Source organism: Tachypleus tridentatus, chromosome 7, assembly GCF_004210375.1.
Source record: "Tachypleus tridentatus isolate NWPU-2018 chromosome 7, ASM421037v1, whole genome shotgun sequence".
NCBI lineage: Eukaryota > Metazoa > Arthropoda > Merostomata > Xiphosura > Limulidae > Tachypleus > Tachypleus tridentatus.
The window spans coordinates 56665492-56687982 of NC_134831.1; the positions used below are offsets into that span (position 1 = coordinate 56665492).

Here is a 22491-nt window from a genome sequence, read left to right on the forward strand (position 1 = left end):
TGCAATACATTTTCAGGAAAGGAAAATGTTAACTTGAGAAATATTACTTACCTCTCTGCATCACTAAGAGCCATAATCCTACAGTGAAGATGGTGGAGGCATAATTGTTGATTAGCTTCAAACATGAACCCCTTTCTGAAATAATGACGAAAAGGAAGTACATTGGTTGTGACTTCCACAAGACCAGGTGTTGCCTAATGGAGCAGTATTTAGTGCGAGACTACATCCTTTTCAAGCAGAGAATATTCTTTACCCAATACTTATTTATTTTTGTACTGAGGTACTAGAGCAACGGATGTCATAAACCTTCAATGCTCATGGTTATGCACTGCCATGGTCGGTAGAACATTAAAATGTGTAGCATGGATAAGGATTTAGGCAATTCTCTTTTGGTTACACAAGATAGATACTACAACAAAACTTGGAGGGAGGATGAGCCCTTACCTGCATTCCAAGGCAAATCCAAGTTATACCAAATTGGACCTATCCACCAGGAACTGCTTTGTGGATATTGTGACAAGATGTCCTATACTACACTTTCAGTTAACACCCCCAGCCCTACATCTCAAATGAGAGGTGGACCAAACTGGTCTCTTACTGAAGAGAAAGGTACCATTTGCAGGGAAAAAAAAAAATCCCTCCATACTGATTTCCCTAATAATTTGAAATAAGGGAAGCAAAGGTTCTCCTGTGCTCCACTAGAAAAACAAGGTGTTAGAACATCAGTGTGTGTACATAAACCATTATTACTAAACACAAGAATTTGGAATTGGATCTCCACAGAGAAATGATTATGGCAAAAGACAGTAAATGCATGCTAGATGTAAGAAGCAGGACTATACCTGGTGCTGTCTGTTATATTGTTTTGTTTGTAGAGGATATAAATATTGCCATGTTAATTAGATAGACATACCACTGAAGCAGAATTATAGATTAGCCCATCTCATTGGCATGTACTGAGCAGGTGCAGTGAATTAACACTTTTCATACCCACTCTCCTTCCAATTTAATGCAGATCTCAGTGTATCCCCTATGAGGCAGTGCTACCACTCAACAGGATCCAGTGACACCCAACACAATTGTTATGTTTGTCATATATGTTACATTTATGTTGTTTTTTTTCTTACGTTTTTTTTCACTCGTGTTTGTTTTGCTATACATCCTTTTGGAAAATGTTGCACCCCATGGCATACAATAGTACACAAACATATTCATCTACTAATAAAAATATTAAAAATTGCTCACTTTGTTCCCACAACTAAAGTTCAAACCCAGGTCAGCAAGTAGTTCCAACAGTAGTGGATTGTCATTGCACTTCACAGCTGAAAAGTAATAAAATTATTTCTAGTGCATAAACACAAGTTAAGAACATTTTGTAAAATATTACCAGCCATTGATTTCTAACTCACCAGCTAAGGCATTCAGAATTCTATAATAAATGGCTGATGGATAACTTCAATGAACATTCTGTATTTTATTTTGTGCATGTGAATTTCTCTCCTTTACAAAAGTAAGGGACAATACATTAAAAAACCAAACAACTTAAAATTCAATCTGTTGTAATCCAGCCATTCTAATGGGCTTTAGTTGTGAGTAGTTAACCAATAAAAGTGCCAAGTAATACACAAAGTAAGGATATTATTATACTGCATTCTTCTGATAGGAAAACTATTAGCCCAAAAGAGCATATTGTAATTTAATATGTTACTCAGGAGGTTATGTGGAAAAAATTAATAATAACTTCATACCTACTCACCATAGTAGGGTTGTATCCGAGGCATTTTGTACTTCCACATTTTGTATTTATGCACTATGTCAGACATATCAAACACATAGAATGGTTTTTCTACTTCCTGAAATTAATAAATTAATCAATGCTATAAACAGGCTGCAATAGAAAACTTTCTTTTACCATAAAAATTGTTCTCTCTTGCTCCCTCTCTAAAAGCAAAATAAAATACATTAACACAAAGATACAAATATATTTTACGTATAATGCAATATAATTTAGTCTAGTCACTTATAATGAGTCCATGTTCAACTGTAAAACTAAAAATACCACTAAAATTTTAAAACTTTAATTTTTTTCCTTTAAAAAATTTGAAACAAGTAACTTAGATTTATTTAACTAAAAAGGGCAATGTTTTGTGTACAAATGAAATTAAAAAATAATTTATATCTTAAATGCTAACATTTTCCTAAATTGAAAATATGATCCTCATAGATACTTACCACCTCTTACATAAACCTTTCCTCACCTCTTATTGGTACAGATTTTCACTTGCTACTAGCTTTGATACTCCCATTTATCTCTGCATGCTAATATGAAAATAATTATGTAGCAACCCTTCATCAACAGGTTCTCTTATCTTTCAGCTGTTAACAACTTCATGATTGGTCAGATGAAATCAAACCACAGCTGAAGTGGGTGGGGGTGGGAGGACAGGTAGAAGATGAGTGGTAAGTATATTTTGGCAATACATTTTCAGTATAGGAAAATGTTAACTTTGATATGAAATCTTCTCTCACTAAAAGTTAGAATTCTATATTGAACCTGCAGAGGGCCAGTGAGAAAATGATCCCACTTTAAGAAGTGCCAAAATGAAACACATGAGGTGTGAGAATGAATGAAAAATAACACTTGCAGGAGGCCACTTCTGAGCCAGGTATACTCTTTGCCCTTTAGTAGTGTGTCATAAAAGTAAGGATAAAAACATGGAGATATCCCAAGAAATGATTGAATTTATCAATTAGACTAGAAATTAGGAGGGCAAGATGCAAGTGCTCAAACCCACAACGTCCCACATCTATATCACCCTTCACCACCCGCAGAAAATTGTGGGAAGGTGACTGCTCTCCCAAGATAAAATAAGAAAAAATAAAGATAAAATTAAAAAATAAGGAATGAGGTCTTACCATCTGGGGGTAAGTAAGATAAAACTTCTCTTGATGTTAGTATTCTTGCCCCAATATGGTAAAGGCAGTAATTAATAAAGAAATTTTATATAAAATTATTAAACTATTCTGTAATAAATACAAAAATGTACTAAATAAATACAAAGAAATAAAAATCAGAGAAATTTTATAAAAATTACCGAATTTATTTTCAGTTAAAAATAAGGCCATTTAAGAACTTGGCACAACATTACTTGGATGTACATACACCTTGAGCTGCATGTAAAAGCACCACAGTCACAGTAAATTTAGTATAATGATATGGTTCATGACTGGTAAATTTAATGGTGGCAGATAGCACTGCCCTTTATCCCATAACAGAGGAATCCAAAGCGTTCTATTCAAAAGCCAAGGGAAAGAGGACAGTATGTGAAGAGCCATAAGACTGGAAGGACAACAATCACTTATGACAGACCAAAAGTGGTACATATACCACATATGCAGGCAAACTCATGGAGAAAGAATGTACAAAATTGGAAACAAAGAACACTACACCTGAAAATCTGGCTCTTCATGTGAAGGACCATGCAAAGCCACACATGCAGATACAGAAAGATGGTGCACACAGGAGTGTGGCTGACAACGATAAAGTAAGAGAAAGGGAGGTGACATCAAAAACAGGTATAGCATTGGAAACTGTGTGAACCAGCCAATACATAGTCGAGAGCAAAACACTACATGGAGTGGTCTGAAGTATGACAAGGATGAACAAGAGAAGACTAATAGGAGGATATGCACATAGGTATCAACCAAACCAATCAACTAATAACACTGACTGCTCCCATCAGAGGATGAGGAATACGAGACCAACAATTAGGAAATGGTGTACTGAGAAGCTTGGAATAGGTGTCCAAACCTGGAACACCACACATAGCATATCAAACCCAAAAAAAAACAGGTAGATCCAAAGACAACTCCACAATGAGAATGTTGTTGAGATGGAATGACCAATGTGCAACTACATTCAGGGTACCCAGATTATGGCATGTCAACAAAGTGATGAGATTGCAGTGGAGCCTAACAAAGAAGATCCAATGTTTATAAACAGAGGTCTGTTGAACAAGTAACAATTGCACACTGATGTAGCAGAAGACAACACAAAAAGTCTGTATGAACTGAAGGAAAATCCAAAGAAGAAGAAGAAATTCCAAGAGACTCAATCAGAAGCTCACATCCCCAAAAGAAAAACCTCTCACACTGTAGGAAAAGGAGAGGATGAGATAGTGCATATGAGATGTACTATAACTTTCAACTGAAAAGAACCAGGTAGAACAGGACAGAGGAAGTAGATGAAAAACACCCAGAGATGAAACAAAAAATTGTTCAGGTATAAGGAAAAACTGCTCTACTTTGACAAGCTAACCCATTATGGCAGTGTACTGAAAAAGAAACTGAAGATGAGGGACTGAGTTGTCTTCTGAGGAGAAAAGAAGTAGCCATGTGCCCACAAAGGGATGGAAATAAAGGCCCTTGGAATTAAGCAGGTGGGCAAAAAATGGGATCTCGAGAAGAGGAGAATGAAACAGGATTGTGAGAGAAAGGGGAGGAAAATGAAAGCAGAAGACCAGGCTTACTGAAACAATTTTCAGAACCCATGGATCAACCATCAAGGACCTCATATGGTCAAATTGAAGTAGTTTGAAAAACTTCCCAGTCAATGAAAACTGATAGGACAATCATCAATTTATTCCAGTTAATTCACAAAAGTGGTCCTTTCCTGATGGATCAGAGCAATCACTTCACCAGCTGAGAAGCATAGTAGACATGGTTGATAATTCCACTGAAGCAGCTGTTGTCATGATCACCTGAAACTGCATAATTCATAAGAGTGAAAGGGCAAAGATGATAAAATCATTCACAACTTTCTATGTAAGGGGATGACAATGGTAAAAACAATGCTTTTAATGAAGAAAAATTATGAAAGTAAAAACTTGTGAATAAGTAAATTGAACCATCTATTCAATAAGACTGCCAACCAAGAAGAGATTAACAACTGCAAGATTAGACAGTGCACTAGTTATAATAGGGTATTGTTGCACTCCTATTGGTAGTGTTGCTGTATAATCATTTGCACAATAGTATGCAGAGATAAATGGAATTAATGCAAGTATAGGACGATACAAGTCAATGAAGCTTTTTTTTTATTTAAAGAAGATAGATATTTTATTTGAAGTTATAGTGCTTAAAATACACATACCTGTTGAGAAGTGGAAATAAAAAACAAATACTATGAAAGTAAACAATAGTTTCTTAAGGTGAACAAATAAAATCTTACTAATTAAAAACATGATAGAAGCAACCATTTTAACCCTGTGTTTTACTCAGATATAAACAAACAAATTCAAAACCTACTTATTACACCCTTACTAACTCAAACTGTCTTTCAAAAACTATCTATAACTCTGAAGTTGCTACTGATCATGTTTATAACCAAAAGAAATAACACATCTGAATAATTTTTTAAATCCCATTGTTGTGTGTTCTGTTTGAGCTGAAAAGTCAATAATTTGCTGTTAGAGCCCAAAGGCTTTGAGTTTAAGACGTAAATAAAAAAAAGTGATAAATTTTGTTTAACTTATTAGTTAGAAATCCAAGCAAATAAATTATAGTAGTTTTGGGACACTATGTTTTACAATTTGAACTATTACTCGCGTTTTAAGATTTGAAAGCTATGTAATTATGTTTTCAACAACTAATCATAGTGAGAAAAAAGTAGCATTATTTAAACAATGCTTCTGAGTACACACAGACTGAACACCTAAAATGTTAAATTTCTTGTTTTATTTACTAAACATTTTAAAATAAAACTAACAAATACATAAAAATTAAAAACTTAAGATTAGAAAAGAACTTAATTGAAAAAAATTTTTTTTTCATCATCACTGCTTGAGAAATGCAGGAGCAGTTAGATATGCAATCTGATCCATTTGTTTACTTACTTATACCCTCCAGGGCTTACAGTAATTTGAGACAAATCAAAAACAAAATGTAATAAAAGCAGAATTGATAAGTTAAGATGCCTAAATCTCTAAGATAATTGTAATTATCTGTTACAATCTGTAGTCATTCTAGCAAGTAAAAATAAAATAAAGCAAAATGAAAAGGTATTTTTGAGCTTATTTCTTCCTTTTCATATTCATTAAAAATTGTTTTTTGTACACAACATTTGTAACACGTACTGTGAATATACATTTAGTAAATTCAGAATTATAATAAATATTGCTATGCATAGTTCAAAGAAGTGGGACCAATGTTGTACACACACAGCAAATTAGCAAAAAAAACTTCTCAATCCATTTCAGCATAATGAGAAACAGGCTCACCATTTGACTGGTAATGCTCTTAACATACTCCAAAACAGACTTGTTTGTTATATTGCTTAACAGCTGGTTTGTCTGGGTCTTCATATCAACTTTTTGTTCAGGAATAATTTTGGTGCAAACTTAATCCGGTTTGTTTGGAAAAGTTCTAAAATATTCAGCAACAGTCTGAAATACAGCACGTTTTATTAGAGGTTATAATACATTATATGTTTGTTTTTTAAAAACATACATCCAAGAAATAAAAAAATTACTTAAGTGTTTCTAACAAATCTCATTCAGGTTTTATGGAAAATGATAGAAAAATTGTTAAAAACATTAGTCAGTAAAAATATGTTTTAATGCTAATAAACATAATATCAACAGTTAAATGGATTACAAAATATTTTACTCACAGTTAATCATTTAGTTAATTTAACTCAGCATTTTCTGCATTTTGTCAAGATGAAGCAAAATCATTTTGCATGCAAATTAACTGGATACATTTACACAATATGACTTAAAATGCTGTCAAGGAAATATATACAAATTGCTTGATAGTTCATGTGGATTTTGTAAAAAAACAAAAACCTTTTGCAGAATAATGAGATAAACAGAAGGTATTATTCATCATTTCAGATGTTATGTATTAAATAAGAGTAAACAAAAAAAGTCCTAAAACTTGATTCTTATCTTTTCAATTTCCAAACAAATACTCTGCTGTATCAGCATTAGGTGCAAACCCACTCCCCACCCCAAATATTTCAACAAGATAATGGAAGATCTGAACATTTTGAAGGAATTTTCAAAATTAGTTGATGTAGCCTGCCTAATTCAATGTAAATTTTTTTTATACATTAATTACCAGTTTTCAAAAACTTTCATTAACTAAAATCACACCTCCAAAATATACCACAAGATACATTAGTATGGTTACAAATATTAGGCAAACAAACTATACATAGAACAATTTTTTCAAATACATTAAACTGAATTTAGGTCAAACTTCATCTTGAAACTCTTGATATTTAAACACAAACTTTAACAATTTAAGCTGCTGGGTCCACAAATATCAAAATTAACAGTTTGTTACAGAACCTAATCCAGGGTGAGCTGGGCAAGTAAGTATTAACTGATTACCTATGTGCATCAATTACATATATTAGTGCCATGTGAAATAATCAAATAATCAACATTGTGATTAAATCCATTGATCCTAAATATACTTTGACCTTGTTGTACACTTATATTTTACACAGCTACATTTAAAATTATTCAAGTTTTAAATTTCTTAATTACAAAAGAAAATATTTAAAAAAATGCTCAGTTTACTCTGTTATATTACACACATAGTTTCAATTTCTCCTTTTCAGAATTTTCTAAGATCATAAATATGTTACTGAGCTTACTAGTCACAAACAACACATGATTACAAGAAACAAAATTTGGATTTCCTGAGCTCCTGTTTGACCAAGATAATAACAATCAGTTAATTTCAAAACTCACTAAAGAATACTCTCAAATCTTTCAGTGCATTTCATGATAATTATCTACACACCAATTGTCTGATGTGAAAAAAATGCAGAAACAAAACTTATGAAATAGATATTAAATAACTCAATCTTTACGAGCTGAGGAACTGTAGCTTAAAATGTAGAATTTCTTCAGTTTTTTTTTAAATCTATACACAAGGAAGAATGAGATATGGGGTCTTGCTACGATCCTATGATTTATTACTTGAGTAATGTTCAGTAATAATTAGAAAAAAAAACATACAAAAAAAATAATTTATGAGAAAAAAAAAGACCTAGCAATAAATGATGCATTTAAAGTAGGAAATGGATATTATTAGTTTAATATCATATCTTGAAACTTTTCACTTTGCATTAGCATAGAGAAAATAACACAAAATATAGACCTCCCCCCAAGAAAAACTTTTGATATTCATTTATGAAATCCTAGAGGTTATGCAAATTATATATGAAACTGTAAAATCACAGTAAGAAGTTTTTATTCCTAACATAAAAGTCACCTTTTGCTCTGACTGACTTGGTTATTGTCTCATCAAATCAGAGAGACCTTAGAATATATATTTAATTGATATATACTAATTGACCCATTCGATATGGAAGAGTTAATGCCACATAAATAATTATCCATGCGAAGTAGTGTCTCTGACTGTCCTAACTACCTAAGTAATCAAAACAACAGATCATAATTTTTGATTAATTCAAATTTGTTCAGTTTAACTATGAAGTGTCAACTCATGAAAATAATTAACTCATCAAAATTAGATTTTCCAAACATTATTTTCAACTATTCCAATTATACATGAAGTTGCAATATTTGCATTCTGTTTTCTCATTGTTATTTAATTGAATAGATTTGAGTTTGTGCAGCTGCAAAAGAGTATGACTCAATGACTTAGGGTTGTTGTTTCATGAATCAAAGGTCTCTAGTTAAATTCTTGTTGCTACCAAACATGGTCACCATTTCAGCTACAGGAATTTACATTGTTTTTGTTTTTGAATTACATCAAAGCTCCTGAAGCTATTTATCACTGTCATTAATTTTGAACTGTTAACCAGAGAGAAGATAGTTGACCAACAATACCTACTACCAACCACTGAGTCGATCTTTGATTGACATTATAATGCTGTTATGTCTTAAAGAGAAAATATGTTTGGTAGCTCAAAAATTAACAGCATGTTATCAGCTAGTTGTATTTCCTATAGATGGCAGTTCAAAGTAAAAAACAGTGGCAGATAGCCTTAGTAGCTTTCCCATAAACAAACCAACTTAGCTTTAGAAACATGATAAATTAACTAATCCATAACAATACATTATGAATACTGCATGTTTTATACCTATGTCCAACATACAAACATGAGTATGTGGACAAGTAGACATTGGTTAAATATCTATTCACAGTAAGACCTTCTGTTCATGTTTATCTTGTTTGGACTAAACAATATAATAGCTTTATCCTGTTATCTTGCTTATGTATCACATGCTACAAAAGTCACTAGGGGTACCTTACTTAGGGAATGCAAGCAACGAAGCAGAGGGTTTAGTTCAAACACTCTTCTTAGCCACAAACATTCTACATTTCTCCAAAACATATACACATTAACAAAAGTCAGAATTTGATAGCTGAATACTTCTCTAATGTGGAATATCTAAAATAATGAGAAATATACTAATTATTATCTTTGAAGTACAATGATATACTACACATTTTCCACCTATTTAGCTAATAAGTAAAATTTGAGATCATGTTTTTAATACCTACCCAGTTGGGTACTCAAAGGTATTCAAACAAGTTATTAACTTTAAATTTCTATATGTGGATAGCAGATCTAGGTTGGAGTCAAATCCTATTTATCTGATTCACTTTCAGGAATAACAATGTTGTTTAATTAACAAGTTCAGGTATTCTTGTTGGCAAATCAGACAACAGTTGTAAATAAAACTGTCCTTGGTCTTCACTGCTCATTGTTCAGCTGATTTAACAAGAACCAATCACTGTCTTCTTGTGTTAGAAACTTGAGGGTTTATTGACATTTAAGGTAGCATTTTGGCTTAGAAGGGTAGGGTGTTACAAAGGTGCAACAGATTTTATGCAGACTGGATACATGTTTAGAGTTCCCTTTATTTTATATCCTTTCCACAGTTCTGACTAAATGTTCAATAACCTTCAGTTTCTGATCTATTACTTCATATTTTTATATCAAGATAAACATCTGTGTAACTCTCAGTATACCTCAAGTTTTGTTCTTGTGCTCAAACTTAAATAATCTTAATGTAGTGTTGACTCTACTGTTTAAGGTTTAAAGTGGTTTTCTAGATTTGATGGTGAAATCCTAAAAGTTCTGAATTTTGTTTTAATTTGGGATAAATTATCCTCACATATTTTTCATATTAATGGTCAAATTTTATTTAATTGAAGAAAAATAAGATATTTTGGACTTTACATAGCACATTTTATATACTTTAACATTGTTTTCAGCTTAACTTGAGAAACCTTTAATTTGCCAATTTTTTTTTTAACAAGGACCTACATGCACAAACAAAACCTCATTTTCTACTAAAAGTCTTCTCTAACTCTTGTCTGTCTCAAACACACATACAAGACCACATGTCCTGTTATTAATTATGTTAAGTATTGTAATTCAATTGGAAATACACTATAAAATTTTGAGTCCAAGATTATGATATCAGCAAGTAATTATTTTGCACTGCTGGTTATCTAAAAAGTACCATGTTATTTACTCAATAACCACTATAATATACATAGAAGATATTTCTAGCTTTGTTTATAATCTATCAGTGGTGGGTCACTCTTACTGATGCACAAATCCAACTTGTATATGAAGTAGAATACTGATGGAAGTAATAACTTCTACACACAGTTTTCTACCTAAGTGAGCAAATGATTAATTAAAAAATTAGTAGATCATTTAGAAAAATAAAATTATTGCTTAAGCTTCTGATGCCATTTGCAACAAACAGTCTTTACAAATATCAACCATTACAACTCTTAGCCATAAGTCAACATAACAACATCAAGTCTTTCAAAAATAACTTATTTTACTATGTAAGAAAATGTACTTAAAACAATAGTATAAGAGAAATATCTTGATTATATAATTCTACATATTCCAAAAATCCTTTTGCAAAAACTGCTCTATTATGCAATGGCACATGTAAGCTTTACACAATTTATTTGACTCATTACAACTTAAACATCTTGAAGCTATGTTTCATGATAATTATACTGTTATATTCCATATTTAAGTGGGGTGTTTTAGATCTTTTCATAAAATAATGTCAATATAAGTTCACATAATGAGAGTGAATTAGTTTCTTTTTTCTTAATGTTTGCTACACATTTTTCACTTTTAATGTATTTCAACTTATTTTGCACAACCTTACTTAAGTTGTCTCTGTATAATTATTCTGACAGTGTAGTTACACAGCACAGAAAATTTCTAAACATTTTGCAACTGTTAAAAAGTTACACTGTTAAATGATTTATAATCCACTTTATGTATGTGTATCCAGTAGAAGTTTATTATTGTCCTGTTGTAACTTTGTTCAAAGCTAATACAATTTCACACTTCAGAATTTTTACTGTTTTAAAAGTTAAAGCCACTAACAAATTACTCAGCTCATTGCACAGTAAAAATATTACTTAAGTACAGACATAGTTAGAAATTATACTCCTTTGTCTTCAGTTAGTAATAAATAAAATCCTAGTTTATCTTAATTTTAAGACTGCAATTATATGGAAGGCAATATTATATACATATGCAATAGAATATATTAATTATTAAAACTTTGAACAAGTTGGATAATACCATTTTCCCATTTTTTTTGTATATTTCATGTAAAAAAAAACAAAATTACACAATTATGCTCTAGTCATGGAATTCTGACAAAATTCTGTAGAAGATGTGCTCAAATGCAATTTAGAAATTCCCAAAGGACTGGAATTATTATAAGCAACAAAGTAACTGGTGTTATATAGTATGAAATTATTTTAAAAAAACTTTAATGGCTAAAAGATATGTTGGTGATGGGTATACTACTCATTTAATTATGTTTGTCAGAAATGACTAAGCATAAACTTATAGCTATCTAACAGTATGTAACAACTTTATGGCATTAAAAACTTTACACAAACAGAATTTTAGTTTAATTACAATTAACTCTAGCCAAACAGAAAGCATTGAAAAGGTAAAAGTCAGGCAGGCAGGGTGTTGTCAAATGCAGCTTAAACATTCACATTCTTTAACTTGCTGGTTTCTCAGTGCACGTTTCTAGTTTATTCAACACTGAAATGTTAAGTGTAAAAGTAATACAAAATTTAAAAATGTGTTCTCCCTAAATTTACTTTGGTATCCTGAGCTTTTCACTTTCATTAGCACAAAATGCTTAAAAATAATTACTTTTTATAAGTATAAAAAACAAACTAAAATATCAGTAACTGAAGATTTTTTGGTATTGCTATATTTTTAGCTTTTCTTATAATACTTCAACTTCTACCTTCTGAATAATTTTAATCTCTGCAGAGAGGTCTAGTGTCACCACAAGATTTTGAAAGAAAACAAATTCACTGAATTACAAATTATCACACAAAGAATATTTACTAGTTTTATCACATAAAATCTAAGGAAAGTGATTTATAGTTTATTTAATAACAATAACATGAAACAAAATATCCAAATTCCTTACAACAATGCTATACTTTTTTTAGAAGGCAACTGTTTTTAACAAAGATCAAGTTTATTTAAAAATAAAGATACCAGTTTTATGGAAAAATTCTACACTATTTTCTCAACTTCAAAGACTGACTGGTCATGAAGCACCCTATGCTATACCTTTAATATTGTGAAAAATTTTAAAGGTCACATACAAGGGTAAAACTTGATGCAATGAAAATGTTATGATTTATTGTAAATCAGAAAAACACCAATGTTATGAGGTAATGTTTATTTTCAACAACAGCAAATCATTAGTTTTAGTAAATTAGTCTTGTGAAAATTTACCAGGACTGTGGAACAGTATCTTATTTTCAGTTTGTATAGTTTTAGTTCTATGTTGTTCACACAACTGTTTAGGATTAAAAAGTACCTTAATTCTAAACTGTTATATCTGATGATGTCTATGATGTTGAATGAATGTAGACTGAAAATATATTTAAAGAAAGGCTTTCCTGATTGACGTTTCAGGTCAAATCAGGTGGTCTATGGTGAAGCTCTGTCTTTGGAGCCCACACTGGGTGGGTGAAAGGAGGTTGTTTGATTTGAGGAACCAAACAAGACAAATATAACCACCCTTTCTAAGGTCTTGCAGAGACAGCTCGTCAAAGCAATTGGACGATTGCTTGAAGGATCCTTCCCAGGCTTAGAGAAAGGTAGGACAATAGCCTGGTGCCAGGCATCAGGAAATATATTCTCCTGCCATATCTGGTTAAAAACAATCAGAAGAATAGCAAGAAAAGTAGGAGATAGATGGCTCAGCATTTTATAGTGTACATCATTAGGTACAACTGATGTACTGCCAGACCAATGAAGGACCAGTTTGAGTTCCACCAGTGGAAAGAGAAGATTAGAGTCATAGAGACAATCAACTTGGAAGGAAAGAGGTGATTGTTCTGCCCAAGTCTTGATGGCTAAGAAGGTGGAGGAAGGAGCAGAAGTGCCAGATACCCAGCAAAAGTGTTTTACCTAGAGTATCAGCAATGCTCTGAGTATCAGATACTTTCTAATCATCAGAGAGCAAGATCAGGAAAAGAGGAAGGTTGTGATCAGAGAGCATACAATCTACAGAGTAACCCCTCCTATCAATATTAGCACTTCCCTAGAGGGGATTATGTCCATTTAAGTCCCCCCAAAATTTAAAAGGGGGCAACTGTTCAATGAGAACATCAAGGTCTGAATGATCATGTGTCTCTCCAGGCAACAGGTAGAGACAACAAACAGTGATGGTATAACCCAAGGAAACACAGATGGCTACGACCTTCAAGGGTGTGTCGAGTAGCAAAGACAGGGTGGGCACATGCTGATCAACCAACAGTGCCACCCTTCCATACACTCGTCCATCACACAGCCTGTCATTTCTGTACAAAGAAAACTACTGAAAAGTGACTGCATTGGCAGGTTTCAGAAATGTTTCCTGTAAAAAAAGGCATACAGGATGGTAGGAAGCAATTAGTGTTTTGATGTCATCCAGATTAGAATGTAAACCTTGACAGTTCCACTGTATCAAGGTGACCATTTTTATATATGTGTAGGTGAATTTGGTGGAGAACCATTCTGTTTACTACCACTTCTTTTTTCTTTACTGTCTTTATTTGAGAGAGGTCTGTCAACCTCCACGGATCCTGCCCTGGGTTGATTGGGCAGGCGTTTGTTGTTGGAAGAGGATTCCAGCGACTGAGGACATGAACAAATGATTGTTTTACATCTTGGGGTGGGAGAAGATGTTCCTGAGAAAATGCCTGCACCAGGAACCAAAGGAAGCGGATCTTGGGATTTGCTGGAATGTGTGTTAGGGACAGAGATGGGTGTTGAAGTTGATTCATCAACTTTTTTAACCATGTTGGCCCAAGGACCTTTCATGTGGTTTGAGAATGATTCTTTTGGAGGCACAGAGAGATCCGTCTGCACCCCCACTATAGTAATGGAATGAAATGCAGCAGCATACATCCAAGATGAAGTGGTGGACAGCAACTTTCGAGCCTCAGGGTAAGTAAAGTTTTGAATTGTTCTCAAACTCTGCACCTCTTTTCCTTCCAACCATTTAGGGCAAGAATAAAAGTAGGATAGGTGAGAGCCATTGCAACTGATGCAATGAGGGTCTGTTTCACACTCATAAGTATCGTGGTCCTTGCCATTGCAATGAGCACACGTCAAGGAATCACGACATGGCGTCTTCGAGTGACCAAAATGCTGATACTGAAAACATCTGAGAGGGTTTGGAATGTATGGCCATACCCAGCATTTAAAATAATCTGCCTTGATAGTGGCAGGTGGACATGGTGATGTAAATGTCAGAATGAGGACACTGGTTGGCATCATAACTCCATGTTTGCAAGTGGAGATATGCCTCACTGCAGGAACTCCTTGGGTGGAGAAACCACCAAGAATCTCTGACTCGAGGATGTTTTTCAAATCCTTTTCAACAACAACTCATGATGAATTCAAAGTAGCATGAGGTGTAACCTCAATAGGTATATTCCCAATCGCCTTTGAATGCAAGAGGAGTTCAGTGTGTTAAAATGTGGATGTTTCCACCAATATGTCACCAGACTGATGCTTCTTTATTGACTTTGGAGAGCAGCAAGTCTCTCTAGTCCCTTCTGAATGAAAAAGGGAAACATTTACCCTGAAGGTTTGTTTGAAAGAGAATGTAGTATAAGAAAATGAGGAACAACAGGTGTTACAGATTTTAAAGATTACTGCTCAGAATCTTCAAGACATGGTCGTTTACCAATGGACTGTTCTTTCACCATTTTAGTTGGAGGATCCATAATAATAAAAAAAAAAAAGAAGGAATATTTTGGTGCCCAATGACCCCACCCACCATGGAGCCCTACGAGGGGACACACTACAATGCCAAACTAGGACACTGTAGCAACACCAGGGTTTCGTGAGCACTATACCAAAACATAAAGTGGACCAGCTGACTGACCCAAGGGGGGCCACCCAAAGGCTGCCCATCTACAGGAATTCAAAGCCAAAGTGGTTCATTTGGATTAGACCCCTCAATAACCAGGATCCTCTTGTCCCCTTAACAGGTCACTATGCATGGCAAACACATGGGTGGATGTTTAGATCTCAAAGGAGATAAACTGAAAGAACAGAACCTTCCCTGGGAGGTCCTCTCAACACATACAGGAATCCACAATGAGGGGATTCCTTATAATCCATTACTTTTTGTACGACAACTTAATAACAATACAGAGAGTCCTTGTTATGAGTGTGTTAAGCATATGCAAATTCCCCTTATGCAAGGACTATTTCTATCAAAAATTCATTAAATGCTAAACTAATTAATCCTTATGAAGCTGAGCATTGCAGAATGTGCTTTGAGTCAGTCACCCTGAATCTCTCAGTACCAGTGTCTTGGGTGTTGCTCATCACTAAGATATAACATCGAAGACATGACAATAAAGAGGCCAGCTGACTTGCACGATGTTGAGGTTCTTGCTCAAGAAACACTTCACATGGACCCAAATCTGGGAGGGAGTTTGCAGTTTAAAAGGAGTTTAAACACTGTTCTTTCTCTCTATAAAGGAGGTTTATGCACAAAGGCATCAGGTAAAAAAGTCTTCAATTCTGCAATATCTAAAGCCTCATTCAGACACCCCAAGTCATGTACCAGCTGCTTCTCCTGGACCCTCAGCCTCCACACCAACTCAAGCTATCTCTCCTGCACCAGCTTAAAGCAACTCAAGCATGCCTTTTCCATTGGTTCTGCCTAGAGATGGCAGCCTCTAATCTGTGTCTTCACCTTCAGATGTTAGCATGCCCATGTTTCTTACAAGTGATGAGAAATCAGATCCTGCTCAACCCTCTCCTCGCAACATATGTAGCATCATCAACCCTACCTCATGCACGAGCCTACAAGTTCTGTTTTGTTTGAGAGTATTAAATGTTTTATTTTTATTTACTGTATCATTTTATTACCTGTAGGTGCTTATTGTTTGCATGTCACGAAGAAGAGAAGGAAATGGTACCAGCAGAGTGTATACATTGTGGGATGCCTGCTTTTTATATATATGTGTGTGTGTGTGTGTGTGTGTGTGTGTGTGTGTGTGTGTGTGTGTGTGTGTGTGTGTGTGTGTGTGTATAATTGATATTCCTAATATTCACTTTTTCATGCACTTTTTTATGGAGTTTTACCTTAATAAGGAAGATAATTAACTGATTACAACTGGTTACTGATGTATTATTTTTTCAATTAAGAAATTTCTTTTTATCACCAAGATTAAAACTATTAGAGAGCTTAAGTGCATGAGTGTTTCAACATTTGTATGTAGTTTCATTAAAGAACTACTTAAATACATGCACATATATTCCTGTACTTTCAAAATTAATTTTATTCTGTATTTACATGGCTAGACCACAAGACAAATCAACTGCTGTTTGTCTCAGCTTTCACCCCAGGGTGGACCGTCTTCACAGTTGCACTCCTCAAACAAGAAAGGACCGTCTGGAATCTGTATAAACTCTATGGCAAGCCTTCCCTATAAAACAATTAAACAAAAAATGGTTTTACTAATGTTATCTCAATATGCTCTTCCTATTAAAATTTAACATACCTAAAATATCTTACAAACATGTTTTTTACTGTGTGTCACTATCATACATATTGATCGTAATTAGAATATCTAGTACTTAAGAACAAGCATATTAGAGGTCAAACACCATCAATGGTATTGAATCATTAGGCCTAATAAACTAATGCTGAACCACTTAACTGTAATCTTTTCATGTCTAAAATATTTATCCTAGCCTCAACTTTACTGATTTTCCTTGAAGAAATCAGGTAGTAACCACAGTATAACTGAAGGCTTACCAGAAAGTGTGTTGTGAAACATAAGCTTGATATTGGCAAGAATAATACAAAGAAAGACTGGACAAAAGCTTCTATACATTAATACAATATTTATTCAAAACAAAAGAAAGAAAGAAATATACAAGTGTTTGTATTGTGCCTTTAGTGGAGAGAGAGATTTTAAAGTTCAGTTGAAAGCTTTCAACACTTCAATTTATCATTTAATGTTAACATTCTCCAACAATAAATATGCATTTCCAATAAATACTTATATTTGGAGCTAACTTACATGTTAGCTTTCCTCAGTTTTGAGCTGTCCTCTAAGTGTGCAATTTTTCACTCACCACCAGCCTTGAGGCTTGTGTTTCCACATGACAGTGCTGTAGCATGCAAGTGAACGTACAATAAACCTTCACCAATAGTAATGCAGCACATCCTCCTAGCATAGATGACTCCCACTATACTGATGGTTCAATCATCATTTTACAATTAGGCATGAAAAGATACACCAGGAAAGGATAGGCAGGAAGCACATGAGAAACATGTATTTATCAGAAATACATACTGAGTGTTGTGAAATGTTAACTTCAGATACTATACCTTACCTCCTCTCACATATTAGCTATAATCCCAAAACAGACTGCTGAGGAGACCTGTGCAAAATTACCTAAACAGGTCTCCTCTGAAAAACATCAGAAGGCAACCCATGGAGTGCAACACCTTATACCACAAAAGTATAGAGAGACACCCATGGGAAACATCTCTTCTGTACCAGAGTACACTCTTTGCCCATAGTGAAGAAAACTAACTCCCAAGCTGGGTGGAGAAGAAACAACACCAGAAACATGATATGAAGATGGTCATGCTGTAATATATGTAGTAGGTAAACTCTGATCCAAAATCAGGAAGCATTAGGTATGCTTCATCCATTCCACAGTATGAGGATCAATCATCTTCACTTCTGTACCAGAAACTGGTGTAAAAAATATAATTTTCCAATACTGAAAATGTACTTTCAAAAGCCACACACTTCTCACATTCACATATCTAAATATTCTAATTTTGTGCTGCCCTCTATATGCAAACTTTTTTGCATGCCACAAGCCTTGCATTCCCACATAACCCATGATCATGTGGTGTATTCTAATGAGCATGTATTCACACAAGTATCAAAAATTTAAAAAGAAACTTTATGATAATTTTGATTAAAAATTATTTACTTTGCCATTCTTCTCTTTAAATTTATAATTTGAAATAAATATAATGACTAGTGATTCTGGTTTCAATGAAAAATTTAAATCTACAATACTGGTATTCAGATTACTAAAAAAAATTGAAAACCATTTAAGATTAGTCAGTAATTTGTTTTATTTAGTACAACAGAAAACTGCTGTTATTACCAAATTTTTGGAAGTTAAAAAAAAAAATGTAATTAGAGTTATCAGTAGAATTTGTGCCTAGCATTTAATATTTCACAAAAGTAACATTTATTGGAGATCTAATTTGATTGCTAAGAGGATTGAAGAATTATACACCTATTTTAGTGAACTCCACAATTTGTAATTTCTTAAAATTACCATGTCATCTCAGTTCCCTTATTTTGAAGTTGTGTTATTTACCTAAGCAGCAGAACTTGCCTACTTACACCAGTTAAGCATATGAGCAAATATGGAGATGTGGGTAAAAAAATACCTTTATGTTTATAATACAAAATATGGAACAACTTCATGTGATTTATGGAGCATCAGTTTTGTCAGCAAATATTACAAAGTCAAAGGCAAAAAAGAACACCCAAATTATTGTGAATTCCATACAAAATGTTTCACAAACATAAGAACTAATATTTATAGTGCAAAATGTTGATAGAAGTAAATCAAAGGAAAAAATTTGTAAATTTATACCACTGCATGATTGTAAAGCTGAACCTCACAGATACACCACCAAAACCTAACAAGAATTTGAAGTTTCTACCATTGGTTGCCTTTGCTATACTTCTATCACTGCAAGCAACAAGGCTAGGAAATACATTGGCCTACCAACATGGATTACTATAGTAACTGAGTACTTGAATTTGTGACCTCTTCTACTTACTCTCTTCACATTTGAGAATTCATACTGAAAAATCTTGTGATAATGCCATCTGGGTTATTTATTAATAAGTAATATTAGGTAATAAGTATTACCTAATAAGTAGGTAATAAGTAATACCAAAAAGGCAAAAGTCTCACACTGAAATCACTCTCTTAGACCATGTGGCTTGCCAGAGTATGTATAACTCATGCTGAAATGGAGTATATTAAAATAATACTATAATTTTGGTACAGTAATATACAACTAGCACATTCAGGCATTATATTTTGTCTAATTTTTATAATTAAAAAAATGCACATTAAATAAAATTTAAGCATGTTACTTATTTACACATTTGTTTTTGTAATTTTCACCTTAGTACAAAGCTCCATAAATAACAGATTATCCATTTCTCAATCACAATTCTTAGCCAGATCCTTAGTGGGAAAGCTAGGCAGGCCAGTCATGGAACTACCAGAGGAATATATACAATTCAAAAGCATTCCTGTAGATGAACTAAATTAAATATCAAATTAAAAAAAAAACTTAAAGCAGTACTTTTCAATCACACGTAACTTTAATCAGATATCATAAGAAACACTACATATATATATAAAATTTTGAAATGTAGTAACTTTCTTGTATATTCTGACAATTAGGCTTCCCCAAGTGTTTTACCATTCATCTATCTGTTAAGCTACTTCTTGTTGCAATTTACATTTTACATTGTTTTCAATCTGACTTCTTTATTGATGTTTTTTAATAAAATTATAATATCACTCATTTGCTAGTTTATGAATTGACACTTATTTACAAACACTAAGTTAAAATATTACTGATTTAATTAAGTTTTATTGTACTCTGACGCTACTAGTACTACAACCTAACATTAAAAATTAGACTCTCATGAACACACCACTTTAAAATCTATACATCTATATCATTACTTGTATGCAAAAACCTAGCTATAATTAAAACTAACAATATATTACAAAATTATTTGTAGTTGACCTTAGTGTACATCATGGGAATAATCTCTTTCAGTATAACATTAACAGCATTGCAAGTAGTTTTGCATGAAGCAACTAGATGCACAGTATTTGACAGTATATTAGATTCCAAAATACTGTTAAGCTAATTAAAACTACATATTTATTTTCATTTCACATTCACTGACAATGGAAAGTATGTGGATTTGGTGTACACAGATTTTCAAAAAGCTTTGGAAAAATAGATTCCACAAAAGTCTGAAAAGATTAGCTGAGAAAATCATATGACTATGGGTGTGTATGTAGGGAGGGGGACTAAGAAAATGCTTTTTAATTTGTAGAGATGTTAGATTGAAGAAAAACAAAGGCTGTTATTAATTAACAAAACTCTGTTATACTGGACCCTTGTTACTTATGTAGTACCTCAGAAGCCAGTGCTTGGACCTTTATTTTTCTTGTTTATATTAATAACAATATTATTGATAAAGACATAAGTTGTAACTTTTGCTAATGACCTTAAACTTTTTGGCATTTTTGCTGCATTGAGAATGTCGACATATTATAGACTCAGAAGCTGGATGAATTGGAATGTTGGACAATTATGCTGCATATGTCCTTTAATTAGAGAAGTATAAAGCCATGCACTTGGATTACCACAGTTTTTAATCTCATTTTAATTAAATTAATATGGCAGTATTGCTACTTTTACACAATACAGTCACACTTACAGTTATTACATTTACAGTACACTGATTTTGTCTGATTTACATAAACAATTCACCTGACGAGAAGCTCCCCACCCGTTGATTCTAGCTCTTATTAATGACGGAATGATGAATGATTAAATCAACACAGTTAATCGAAACTGTAAATAACGTAGCCTGAGACGGTCACACGGAAATTATCACTTCTCGACTACCAAACTTGGGAACACGGTGTAGAAAGAATATATATATAACTGCCACACACGACTATGAAAATCTAAACGTGCGCAAACGCAATGCTGCAAATGACATCATGGAAAACCTACGCAAAATATCCTTTCGCCGACAATGGTTTATATCAGTGATGGCGAACCTTTTAGAGATTGCATGCCTCAATTGTGACCCAAAATTATTTTGTCTATCCGAACGTGCCAGGATTTTCATAAAAATGACAGTTACTTTCCAATAAAAAACCGACTTTTTGATGAGTATCTTTATTTTAAAAAAAGTCGAATTACAAAAGTTTCAATGAAACTAATAAATAGCCTTGACTTAAAATTTGTATATTTTGTCTTGAATTTTATTAAATCAATGCGATCTTTGCTGTTGTGAACACTCGGATAACTTGTTAATTGATGGTTCATATTTTGTTGATTTGAGAGCAACACATGCAGCACTCAGTTCATCTGTAAGCTTGTTTCTTCTGTCTGATTTGATGAAATTCAAAGTTGAAAACAGCTGCTCACAAGCGTAAGATGATCCAAACAAAGTAAGAAGAGCTATTCCAAGTAATTTCATTGACTTAAAATTAACTGGCAAAGAATTCCACACTTTAAGAATTTCATTTTCACAACTCTTTGCAACGTTTTCTTCCAAGATCCCTCCACACCCTATTTTCTCAAGTGTTTTACGCAGGGCACAGAATTTATTAGTCCAAGTATAGTTTTCCTGAAATTCTATATACTTCTTAGCAAAGATGCGGGAATCCTATCACGTGCCAGCAATCGTGGCCTTGCGTGCCACCTCTAGCACGCGTGCCATAGGTTCGCCATCACTGGTTTATATCAAACTAACACATTCAGCAGTACAAGTACTAAAGGCAAAATCCCACTATGCTAACCCCAGCGGCTTAGCGGTAAGTCCGCAGGGTTAAGACGCTAATAAATGGGTTTCAACACCTGTGGTAACAAGAGCACAAATAACCCATTGAGTTTCTTTACTCTTAACATCTCTCATACTTTCTACTTGGTAATTTTACTTTAATTAAATGATGGCATAGTATGTGTAATACATTAATATTTACAAAAGCAAGTTAATGCCGTAAGAAATCAGTTCTTTAATTATAAGTTTTACGTTGGATATAATATACTGATTTAGTACGTTTTAAAAAAAAAAAGAAAATTAAGT

The 22491-nt window shown here is 33.3% G+C and overlaps 1 protein-coding gene across 7 annotated transcripts in view; it reads right to left on the reverse strand.

The window, feature by feature from the left end:
• The window catches only part of LOC143255724 (ornithine decarboxylase-like), a 44825-nt gene extending 23268 nt beyond the window's left edge, over positions 1 to 21557 (reverse strand). For 2 of the 7 annotated variants that reach the window (XM_076511853.1, XM_076511857.1), the window contains exons 1-6: positions 21162 to 21390; positions 19766 to 19862; positions 16878 to 17010; positions 6279 to 6443; positions 1757 to 1853; positions 1246 to 1322 (exon numbers count right to left, since the gene is read on the reverse strand). In XM_076511853.1, coding sequence (XP_076367968.1) covers positions 1246 to 1322; positions 1757 to 1853; positions 6279 to 6362 — 258 coding nt within the window. In that variant the 5' untranslated portion in view covers positions 6363 to 6443; positions 16878 to 17010; positions 19766 to 19862; positions 21162 to 21390. Of the gene's footprint in view, positions 1 to 51; positions 77 to 1245; positions 1323 to 1756; positions 1854 to 6278; positions 6444 to 16877; positions 17011 to 19765; positions 19908 to 21161 lie in introns of those variants that run through there. The other 5 variants (XM_076511858.1, XM_076511854.1, XM_076511852.1 and 2 more) reach the window with 5 other exon arrangements.
• Between the last annotated feature and the right edge of the window lie 934 nt (positions 21558 to 22491).